The sequence below is a fragment of the Rhinoderma darwinii genome, chromosome 1 (assembly GCF_050947455.1).
Source record: "Rhinoderma darwinii isolate aRhiDar2 chromosome 1, aRhiDar2.hap1, whole genome shotgun sequence".
In the NCBI taxonomy this organism is placed as follows: Eukaryota; Metazoa; Chordata; class Amphibia; order Anura; family Rhinodermatidae; genus Rhinoderma; species Rhinoderma darwinii.
The window spans coordinates 480968256-480980531 of NC_134687.1; the positions used below are offsets into that span (position 1 = coordinate 480968256).

Consider the following 12276-nt stretch of genomic DNA (forward strand, 5'->3'; position numbering starts at 1 on the left):
TAAGTAATCTTTTACCCTTTCACCTATGACAACACCCCTGGAGTTGAACAATATAATTCAGTATTTAGGGTGGGACCCCAGTTTGTATTATTTTCTACCAAAGGCCAAGTCAGAGGCTGTATGCAGTTGTAATCGCCAATGCTTGAGGAAGGTGTGAGGAGAGCTCCATGTAGCAGCCTTTCATATCTGATCTAAGGATGCCTCTGTTCTCTCGGCCCAGGAAGTGGACACAGCTCTGGTGGAGTGAGCTCCGAAGAACTCTAGAGGTTGGAGTTTCTGATTTATATAGGCTAAATGTATGGCCTGTTTAATCCATCTTGCTATGGTGGCTCTGCTGGCTGCCGAACCTTTATTAGAACCCTGAAACTGGACAGACAAATTTTCTGAAGATCTTCGTGCCTTGGTGATCTTTAGGTACTGGACTATGTATCTCCTTACGTCTAGGCAGTTAAACTGTTGTTCCCTTGGGGAGTCGCAAAAGGAGGGAAGAATAATCTCTTGGTCTAAATGGAAGGGAGAGACCACTTTAGGAAGAAATCCTGGTAAGGTTTTTAGGATGACTATCCTCTAATAGTAGAGTATGTGGAGGAAAGGCAGAAAGGGCCTGAATCTCGCTCACTCTACGGGCTGATGTAATGGCTAACAAGAATGTCATTTTAAGTGTCAGCATTTTTATGGGTATAGAGTCTTCGTGGTTCGAACGTTGGATTTGTCATAGCCTGGAGAATGAGGTTTAGGTTCCATGGACGAACTGGTGATCTTATCTGGGGTTTAAGTCTACAGGAGGCTGTTCGGAATCTCTTAATCCAGGGGTGTTCTGCTAATTTATCATTAAAAAAAAGGAACTTCATGCAGATATCTGAACCTTTAACGTGCTAGGTGTAAGGTTCTTATCTAATCCTGCCTGGAGAAAATCCAATATTAGAGGGATATCTTGCTCTGTTAGAGGATTAATGACCCTGCCTGCAAAATTCAAAAAAGCTTTCCCCGCTCTCAGATATATTTTTGAGGTAACCTCTTTCCTACTAGCTAGCAGGGTGGATATGACCGACTGAGAATCCTCTCTGTGTAAGGATTATCCTTTCAGTTTCCAGGTTGTCAGATGGTGTTTCTGAATCTCACGGTGAATTACTGGGCCCTGGTATAGGAGATTTGGTATGTTCGGGAGAATCCACGGTTGGTCTGAGGACATTTTCTTTAACCACGTGAACCATGGTCTCTTTGGCCAGAAGGGAGCGATTAATAATCACACTGGCCTGGTCTTCCCTGACCTTTCTTATTACTCTTGGAAGGTTTAGGGGGGCATAGCCCCTCTCTTGACTCCAATATTGGGAGAATACATCTACTGCTGTTGCGTGTTCTGAGGGGTCTAGGGATAAGAATCTTTTGGTCTTTTTGTTTTCCCTGGACACAAATAGATCTATTTAGGGGATCCCCAATTTGAGAACAATCTTCTGAAATACTATCGTATTCAGAGACCATTCTGACTGGCGTAGCCTTTCTCGGCTTAGGAAGTCTGCCACCGGTTTGTCTTTTCCCTTCAGATGGACAGCTGCTAGGGTCAACAGGTAGTGCTCTGCAAGAGAAAATATCTGGGAAGAGAAGTCCATCAGCAAGGCCGATCTTGTGCCCCCTTGACGATTTATATAAGACACTGTGGTTGTGTTGTCGGAATAGATTTTTAAGCTCCGACCCAAAATTGCTGGTATGGATTTCTTCATGGCCTAAAGAACTGTTGCCAGTTCACTGAAGTTGGAGGATTTCTGTATGGTCTGTTGATCCCACTGACCCTGAAGAAAAAAAAAATAAAAAAAAAAAGAGTCGTAATGAGCTCCCCACCCCCAAGGACTCGCATCTGTGGTAATATTGAAAGTAGGGGTTGAAGTCCATGGACTGCCCCAATGAGGTTCTCTCTGTTCAACCACCATCAGATAGCCTGGCTGCGGATGAGATGTGTAGGGATTGGTCTAGGGAGAGACTGCTCCTGTCCCACGGATTCAGAATGTCACACTGTAGAGCCCTGGATCTAAAGTGAGCCCATAGTATGGCTGGGATGCATGACGTCATGAGGCCTAGGACTGACATGGCCTTCGTGAAAGAGGTTGTATGGTCTAAGTATAGTTCTGAGACTGTCCATCAGGGGATTGATTTTCCCTTCTGGAAGGAAGGAAGGACGGACATCTGCTTGGAGGAGTCTAGCAAAATTCCTAGGAATACACATCCGTTTGATGGGTTTAAGTTGGACTTTTTTAGATTTATGTTCCATCCTAACCTCGTTAGTATAGCGCGAACTCTCTATTTGTTGGGTCAGGGTCTGAGATGTTTCTGCGACTATTAAAAAATCGTCCAGGTATGGGATCAGGAGGATGTCCTTTGTCCTGATGTAAGAGGTCATTTCGGCTATTAGTTTCGAGAATACCCTTGGGGCTTGTGAAATGCCGAAGGGGAGGGCTCTGTATTGTAGGTGAAGTAAAGACCCTTTGAGGGACACTGCTACCCTCAGATATTTTTGAGGAAAACAGCATATTGGTACGTGGTAGTAAGCGTCCTCCAGGTCTAGTGATGCCATCACAGAATCCCTGGAGAGGAGGTCTATGGTTGAAGCAATGCTCTCCATTTTTATGTAGTGGAGATAAAAGATAAAAAAAAATTTTAGGTTTATTATGACCCTGTGTCTTCCTCCTGGTTTCCTTAAACAGGAAGAGAGTGGAATAAAAGCCCTGACTGGTCTCGGTCCTTGGGACCTGAATTAGGACTCCTTTTTCTTTAAGTGACAGGATTTCTAATTCTAAAACTTCCTGCTCCTCCGGGTCCCTTAGGGGCCTTGTGGGAAGAAATCTGTCTGGGGGATGAGTTCTGAACTCTAGCACGTACCCTGTCTTTACAATCCCTAGGATCCAAGGTCTTGCTGATATTCTCTGCGAATCCTTGAAAAACAGGGATAGACGACCCCCCACCATGGAACTTTTGGCGTCATTGTTGGGATCTGTTTTTAGGGTCGTTTTGAGGCCTGAAGAGGAAGCCCTTATTTTTTTCTTGTGAATATAGAGCCTCTAAAATACTCTCCCCTAAGGTTAGGTCTTTTGCTATTAGGCGTTTTGGGACGCTTTTTATAGTAGGTCACCTAGCGGGGGCCCAAATAGATCATCTCCAGAGCAGGGAATAGCACACAGCTTTCCTTTTGACCCAGCGTCTCCCTTCCAGGTTTTTAGCCAGATAGCTCGTCTAGCGGAATTTGACAGGGCTGCTGATCTGGCAGAAAGGCATCCAGAGTCTACTGAGGCATCCGCCAAAAAGTCTGCGGCCTTGGAAAGCATTGGAAGGGAGGATAGGATTTGATCCCTAGAGGTTTTATCTTCGAGATGAAGCTCCAATTGTGCGAGCCATATTTTTAGAGACCTGGCCACGCATGTGGCTGCAATGCCCGGTTTAAAGGCCCCCATAGAAGCTTCCCAAGTCTTTTTTAGATAGAAGTCGGCCTTTCTATCAATGGGATCAGACAAGGAGCCTAGATCCTCGAAGGGAAAGGAATGTTTTTGAAATTTTTGCCACTGGGGTGTCAAGTCTAGGGGTGTTATCCCAGTCTTTACATACATCATCCTCAAAGAGATATTTCCGCTTGAGGAATTTGGGAATACCCGCTTTCCGATCAGGATTTTTCCATTCCCCTTTAAATGAGGCTGGTTATATTCCTATGAATGGGAAAGGTTCTGTTTTTTCTAGGACCTAGACCTTGAAACATTATGTCCTGGATGGACCAAGGTTCTTTGAGATCATCAATGTTCATGGTTTCCCTTACTGTATTGAGAAGTTGATCTATATCTTCCGTTGGGAACAAATTTCTCCCTCCCTCGTCTTCATCCAAGGTATTATCTAAGGAGCTATACTCTCCTTGCTCCTCTGGCTGAAAGTCCTCTTCAGCTGAGGAATCAGATAGATCTATCCGGCTAGAAGAGGTAGATTGTAAGTCCTTTCTTTTAAGGGACTTTAGAGAGTTCCTAATTTTTGCCTTCACCATATCGTTAATACTCCATCTCAGAAGAATCTACAAACTTGCCTTAATGTTGTCTAAACATTTTTGACAAAGTCTCTTATTATAGGAGGATGCTAGTTTCTTTTTACAAACCGCACATTCCTTGTTGTGGGTTTTTTCCTAGAACAAACCCTGGCCTAAACACATGCAAGAAAAGGGGGACAGCATTTAGTAAGGAAGAGGGTTTCTTTATCTTACCCTATAGTTCTGTCTTTTCTTCAAGTACCGGACTGGAGGACTTGGTGGCATCCGAGCGGTCAGCGCGTCCGGATGCTTCTCCTGGCGTTTCCATAATGGAGGAAGAAGCTGGAGCTGAGGCTCCGTGTTGTTCGTGCCTAAATAGACCTTAGATTGGCTGGGAGGCCCTCTGCTACGGACACCTAGAGCACCTCCTCCCCGTTAGGGTCGCCGGAACCTGCGCCCCCTGGAGCGTTGGACACGTCACCCCGCCGGAAGTGACGCGAAGCGGCGACCGGAAGTTTTGCACCGAGTGCGCCGGAAGTCACCAACGCTGAGCATCGTCCGGCCCCACCAGGAAGCAGAGTATGACCCCGGCAGACCACTCTCCCGCTAGAGGAAGGACTCACCCTGTGGACCTTGAACCAGCTCCATGGAGGAAGGCGATGGATCGGGAGAGGAGGGAGTACCTGTACCAGGCTTAAGGTTGCTCCCTTCAAAGGTGACATATCTTCCAGAGCACCTCTAGGGAAAGAAGGTAAGAACCTTGCTAGGGGGTCTGTAACCCAGGGAGAAGTGCTTTTTCCTACAGGACAATCCCATCCAGAGGACAGGAAACCTGACTTGGTGAGTGGAGATGTGTGTACCTTTTTATATCCTCAGGTTTCCTGTCCAGCGGATTGGATGTCTCTCCAGAGGTGCGGTCATAGGTGAAAGGGTAAATACTTATTCTAAATGTAGAGGATAATGCATGACCCAGATAATCTGTGGTAAGAAGCCCCACGCATATCGCTGCTTCTCAGTGCAGCTTTGTCAGGGGTGAGATGTATGGATCCATCACAGGCATACGTTGAACGTATGTGGCATGGGCTTTTCAATAACTTTTTGGGATATATCTGTTAAATGGATGCCATTATAGGCTATCGGTGCCAGAGGCGTTAAACAGATGCCTAAGGGTATGTTCACACGGCTTATTTACGGACGTAGTTCGGGCATTTTACGCGTGGAATTATGCCCGAAAATACGGCTAGAAAGCGTTAACAAACATCTGCCCATTGAAAGCAATGGGTTTTACGTTAGTCTGATCCCACGAGGCGTATATTTACGCGTCGCTGTCAAAGAACGGCATGTAAATAGACGCCCGCATCAAAGAAGTGCCATGTCACGTCTTCAGACGTAAATGGAGCAGTTTTCCATTGACTCCATGGAAAAGCAGCTCCATTTACGTTCGTAATGGACGCAGCGAAATAGCGCCTCAACATGCCATGACGGCTGAAATTACGGTGCTGTTTTCTCCTGAAAACAGCCCCGTAATTTCAGCCGTTACGGACGCTGCCACGTGAACATACCCTAACAGTTGCATTCATCATCCATGGGCATTTGTTATCCATTTAACGGATACATCATGAAAAGCTATTGAGGTAATAAAAACAGTCATGAGAGTTCATCACGTATCTGTTAAACGGATACCATTTGCCAAACAGAACCCCACAATGTTGAGGCTTGCCTACAGTTAAACTGGAGAGCTGAGGAAAACTTGACATACATGCTCAAAAACATCTTCGGTTGTAGGCACCATGATGTAAAAGATTAAATAAAATTATGAAGTAACGCAAATTCTTTTTTCTTTATTTCTAGTCCCTTCACTCAAGGTTGGGTTGGCGAGTGTGGGATAGGGGGACGAAACGTTAATTTTGAGGATGCTATTGTTTAATGTGCCATTTTTGTGTTTTTTTTAATCTAAGAATTTTTTTTTTTAAAGAACAATTGTGAAACCACAGCTTAAACCATGAGCGCTTTCCTTGTAAAGATACTGGTTTGAGGCAGGAAAATGCTAGCGCTCTCCAGTCAAGATCGCACAAAAGAGCTGAAAAGAAATAGCGCAAAGCACCCATGCTCCAACTGACAATAGAGGACTATACTAGAATGTCCTGACACCATCAGCAAATACACCATGACGTGTATTGGGTGCCCCTCCATAATGGCCGACACCTAGGGAACCAAAGATACCGCAAAAGAATAGCTTCCACATACAGAACCAGTAATGGTACACTTTAAATAACTACCTAAAAAAAAGGTAGGAGCTTACCAGCCGTAACGAACGAGATTCAAAAATGAAATACAGTCCTACGTTTAACGTTGACTCATAAGAACAGCTTGACAAAGCTTGTCAGTAGAGTCCAGAAAAAAACCAAAATTGAGTTATTACCTTTGTGGGGAGAGATGCTCGGGCCGGTAACATGCTCAATTGCCCTGTACCTTGTCTGGAGTGGCATACACAGCGCTCTACTTTTCTCAAAACTATGGAGTAGAAATCCATTTGTCCATCTTCCATGGATATTAAAATATTAGATTTTTAATAGCATGTTTTATTTCTAATAAGTAAAACATGTTTTTAAACATCTAATACCCATGGGAGATTAGGATTAGGATTAAGATGTTTGGTTTGACCACCACCACCAGCGCTCTATGCATAACTATATTTACACCCTAACAAGTGTTGCTGTTCCTGCCAGTGTCTGATTACTATTGCGGCCACATTGTCTGGTGGGCATAAAACATTTGACACCAACCAAAGAAGCAAATTAACTTCAAATTTTTTTTCTTGGAAAAATTAAATATTATACCCTTAATCTCTTTACAGGTTGAGAATTCTTAAGTGTAAAAGTTATTCAATATATATTTAACTCACCACACCAAGCAATGCAACGCCGGATCCAATGTTAATCATGGTTGGAATTATGTCGAACTTCCCTGCCTAAGAAGACAAAACACAGATCTACTGTAAGCATATGGATTTAATTCTTTAACCCCTTGGAGATACGGCCAATTTCAGTTTTTTCATTTTAGTTTTTTCCTCCCTGCCTTCCAAAAGCCATAACTTTTTGATTTCTTCGTCGACATAGCCATACGAGGGCTTGTTTTTTGCGGGACAAGTTGTAGTTAGTCATGGCACCATTTATTGTATCGTCTAATGTATTGGGATGCTGTAAGAAAATATTTGTGGGGTGAAATGGGAAAAAAAACACAAAACAACCCTGCGATCACGCCATTTTTTTTGAGTGTTTTGAGTGTCCATCAGGCGGTAAAAACTACACTTGCACCTTATTCTACAGGTTGATCCGATTACGGCGATACCAAACATATGTTTTGTTTTATGTTTTACCACTTTTATAAAAAAAAAATATTTGCTAAATAAATATATATATATATATATATATATATATATATATATATATATATATATTTATTTATTTTAGTGTCGCCATATTTTGAGAGCCATAACTTTTTTTCCATCAATTTAGCGATGTGAGGGCTTAATTTTTGCAAGGCGAGCTGTAGTTTTCACCGATATTTTGGGGTATATGCGACTTTTTGATCGCTTTTTATTTCCTTTTTTTGAAGAGCGAAGGTGACCAAAAAAAATCAATTTGTGTGATTTATAAAAAAAAAAAAAAAAAATTACGCCGTTCAACGAGCGGGTTAAACTCTATATTGTGATAGTTTAGACTTTTACTGACACTGTGATACCAGTTAGGTTAACTTTTATTTTATTTAACATTACTTATGGGGAAAAATGGGAAAAGGTTGTTTTTTTTGAACTTTTAAACAGAAAAAAAACCAAAACGGTCTTTTACTTTTTTTTATATTAGTCTCACTAGGAGACTTTAACCAGCGACCGCTTGCTTGATATACTGGAATACTAATGTATTGCAGTATATCGTGATTCGGACAGTCTCCTTTGAAGCTTTGCCAGAGCTTCAAAGAGGTACAAAGATGGCAGACCTGGGGGCCTTTGAGGGGGGGCCCTAATTCTAACAATTGAAATGCCACGGTCACGGCAGTGAACTTTGATTCCGCCCGCTGGAGTGAGGCGTCGGCTGTGTAACATTTCAGTAATAGTATGTCGTATGCCGCCAAGGGGTTAATGTATGGACACCCATTGTTTTTTCTCTTATCACTATTGTTTAGTCCCAGGACTATTGTACCTAAAGGCCCTGTTACACTGGCCAATTATCGATCAGACAAGCGTTCATAGAACACTCGTTGCCGATAATTGCCCTGTGTAAATAGGCCAGCGATCAGCAGATAATCGTATAGTTATAAAAACCAGAAGTATTATCGTTGTCGGCAGCACATCACCCTGTGTAAACAGGGAGACGTGCTGCCGACATGATAGAAATGTATGAGTACAGAGCTCCTAGTGACAAGAGCCAACGAGCGCCGATCAACGAGCTGTCTCGTTGATCGGCACTGGTTGCGCGCACACACACACACACACACACACACACACACACACACACACACACACACACTTTAGACAACCCCTACTCTTATGCCCGATTAGGGCATATAGAAGTAACAAAGAGGTTGCCAAGAAGGTTTCCAATCAACAAGATCAGAGAGCTGCAAAATGCAGCTCCCCCGGCAACAGGGGCCTCCCTTCTCTGTACATTGATTTCAAGGCAGGGAAAACAAAAACTGGATGGCCACTTCTCCCATAAATAACAGCTGATCAGTAGCAGGGGAGGTCCCTGTGTAAAATATAGTTTGGGTGACCCACTTTTATGAGACGGAAGGGAAGCTGGTCTACCTTAATACAACCAGGCTTCAGATTGAAAATTATACAGCTGCAATATATTAATAGTAGCACAATCACAAGAGTCATTCACAAACTACCATACAGTGCACCCATAACGTGTCCAAACAAGGCCAGCAAATGCTTAAACTACTGCTCTACAAGTCCCAACAACAGTCTGAGGCATGGCTTGAAAACCTAGGACCTGAGCACTATGGCCATATTCAGGCAGCTGTTTGGTCCGTGATATATGGACCTTGTGTCGGTCGTATTTCCCTGACTGACCACAGTTCAGGGCGCTGGGCTCCTAGCATCATAGTTATGTATGATGATAGGAGTCCCTGCCTACCCAGGATAATACTGTCCCGTACTGAAAACATTACAGTACGGTACAATATTCCTGCAGAGAGGCAGGGACTCCTATCATCATACATAACTATGATGCTAGGAGCCCAGCACCCTGAACTGTGGTTGGTCCGGGACAAAACGGCCGACACACGGTCGGTACATCACGGACCGAAAACTGACATCTGCTGCCTTCAGCTTTATCTTAAAGTAAGTGAATAGCATGCTCAATCAATCAGTTTGAGGTCTGGTGACTGACTCAGCCATTAAGAATAGAACATTATTTTCTTTAAGACTACCTTGGGCTGCTTTTGTGGTATGTTTTGGGTTAATATCCATCAGTTTTGCAGCATTTGATTGAATCTTCGCAGATAGTCTCTCTATACACTTCAGAATTCATCCTGCTACTTCTATTTGCATTCACATCATCGATAAACACCAGTGCCCCAGTTCCACTGGCTGCAATACATGCCCATGCCATAACACTGCCTCGATCATGTGTGACAGATGAGGTATGCTTCAGATCTAAAGTCCTAGCACACTTTCTCCATACTAATCTCTTCCCATCATTCTGGTAAAAGTTAAACTTGTTTTTCTGTCCCAATAATCTTGTTCCAGAACGGAGCAGCTTTTTTATTTTTTTTTTATTTTTAGCAAAGTCTAATCTGGCCCTTCTGTTCTTGAGGGTTACCAGCGGTTTTCATCTTGAGATAAAACCTCTGTATTTACATTCATGAAGGCATCTCTTCATTGTAGACTTTTATATTTTGCATTAAAAGGGGTACCATCTCAGGCATTTATGGCACAGTCAAAGGATATACCATAAATGTCCGAAAGGTGCCGGTCCCACTTCTAGGACTTGCACCTATCTCTAGAACAGGCCCCCTGTCTCTCGACCTACCTTCTACTGCGGTCGCTGGGCTCCTGGCTGACTAGCTGGCTGGGTTTCCTAGACACAGCAGAGTGCTTTTTAGGTCAGGAAACAGCATATCTCGCTGTGCTATACAGTTTCTGTAGCCCCAATTCACTACTATGGGAGTTTAGGAAACCGGAAACGCACTCAGCTGTATTCAGAAAACTCAGCCCTCTTGTCAACCAGTGGATGAAGTCCAGTGCAGTGACATGGCAGAATGTATGATGTGGCACTCTAGAACGGGGCCTCCTGCAAGTCCCAGAGGTGAGATCTGCATCGATCGTACAATTTATGGCATATCCTTTAGATAACCATAAATGCACGAGATAGGAATACCCTCTAATACAATATATTTTTTAAACCTTTTGAATTAAAGCTGAAAGTCTACACTCTTCATTGCTTTGTTTCAAATCCATTGAGATGCAGAGGTGTCCCGTCACCCTCATGGTATGTTCACACGGCTTATTTTCGGCCATTTTTCAGGCCGTAAATTCAGAAGCAGAACGCCTCCAAACATCTGCCCATTGATTTCAATGGCAAAAACGGCGTCCTGTTACGACGGGCCGTTTTTTTTACATGCCAGTTCTTAAAAACGGGCGCGAAAAAGCGCATGCCACTTCGAGACGTTTTTTCGTTGACTCTCTAGAAAAACAGCTCCAAAAACAGACGTACGAAACACCGCGAAAAAAGTGAGTCGCTTGAAAAAAAAATAAATATAAAAATCTGAAAATCAGGAGCAGTTTTCTCTGGAAAAAAAGCTTCGTATTTTGAGACTTTTTTTTAATTTGTGTGCGCACATACCCTTACTCTTTGCTATTGCAATGGAACCGCTGGCCATAACAATACGTTTGGACCCGGAGATGAAAGGTATCTCACATGAAGCAGGTGAGGAGCGTATAGTCTTATACGTGGACGACATCATGCTCTTTATTTCTCATACGCAACTCTCCTTTCCCAGAGCAATGAACCTAATCAACGTATTTGGGGATTACTCAGGGCTTCGTATTAACTGGACAAAGTCGGCTTTATTGTTCCTCCATCCTGGGGATTCACAACCTATTGCCTCCAACCTAGGGGGTCTTGTAGTGCCAAATATCTGGGAATACATATCGCAAAGCAGGCTAAACTATCTTTACCGCTAAACGTCCACCCTCTGACATTTAAAGGAGAAATGTAAGATATGGGCAGCATTTCCACTATCAGTTATGGGACGGATCAACCTGATAAAGATGGTAGTACTTCCAAAGTGCCTTTACATTCTACAGCACGTGTTTACCCCTATACTGCAATCTTTTTTAAAACACCTGGATTCTCTAGTTCTCGTTCATCTGGGGAAACTCAACATTTGAGATCGCTTGATGTTGTCCTCTCAGGCCTCTTGCGTGGCTGCATAAATACACTACTATGTACAATTAGACCAGTCTCTTTTAAGCCTTCTGATATTTTACATGACACTATTGATTTATTGTGTTACTACTGCGTTGTAATGATATAGTTGGCACTTGCATGTGCCCTGTCACATTAGGACGCTGTTGTCCTACACCGTTCTTATTGCAGTGCTTTAATACCCCCTTTTTTTTTTTTTATAAAATGAGTTTAAAAAAAAAAAAAAAAAAAAAATAAAAAAAAAAAAAAAGACATTGTGATGGTGTAAATCGGCTAAATTATGAAAATTGTATCACTGTCCAATTACTTCTGGACGCAACTGTATGTAATAAAAGCATACACCCATAAAGAAAACAAAAACAAACAAAAGCTCACATTCCACTTACAGTTCCAAAAACTAGAATATCAAATCGAATTCCGTAAATTTTCATTAAAGTCCTTGATTCCACGTTTTTGGAATTCTTGTAATATTTGGCAAACCTGAAAAAAAGGACCATTGACTACATGAGTATTCTACATATCTTCTAACGTAAGTATTAACAATTATTATCCACTTTTTAAAGAATTTGCCACAGAGGTACAATCTGCAGCTTGTACTTCAATGACTTGGTAGCTCCTGCTGAGAACACAAGCTTAAATGGACACTAACTTTTTATACGTCTGCTAATCGAATAGTCTACCGGATAAGCAACAACTTTTTTTCAAACAATTTTCAGCTTTATCCTTGCAAAATCTGTATTAAGTTATTGCTACTAGGTGTCTCCCTGCCCTTTCCCTCCTGTAATCTGCTGTTCGCCCCCGTCTCTAGTTAGAGAGAAGAGGAGAGTGACTGCAGGAAGTGGG

General features: G+C 42.7%; 1 protein-coding gene across 1 annotated transcript in view; it reads right to left on the reverse strand.

The window, feature by feature from the left end:
• The window catches only part of P2RX4 (purinergic receptor P2X 4), a 64884-nt gene that overhangs the window by 9625 nt on the left and 42983 nt on the right, over positions 1 to 12276 (reverse strand). Inside the window, exons 9-10 of the mRNA XM_075834487.1 lie at positions 11820 to 11913; positions 6903 to 6968 (exon numbers count right to left, since the gene is read on the reverse strand). Of these exons, the coding sequence (XP_075690602.1) occupies positions 6903 to 6968; positions 11820 to 11913 (160 nt within the window). The remainder of the gene's footprint in view (positions 1 to 6902; positions 6969 to 11819; positions 11914 to 12276) is intronic.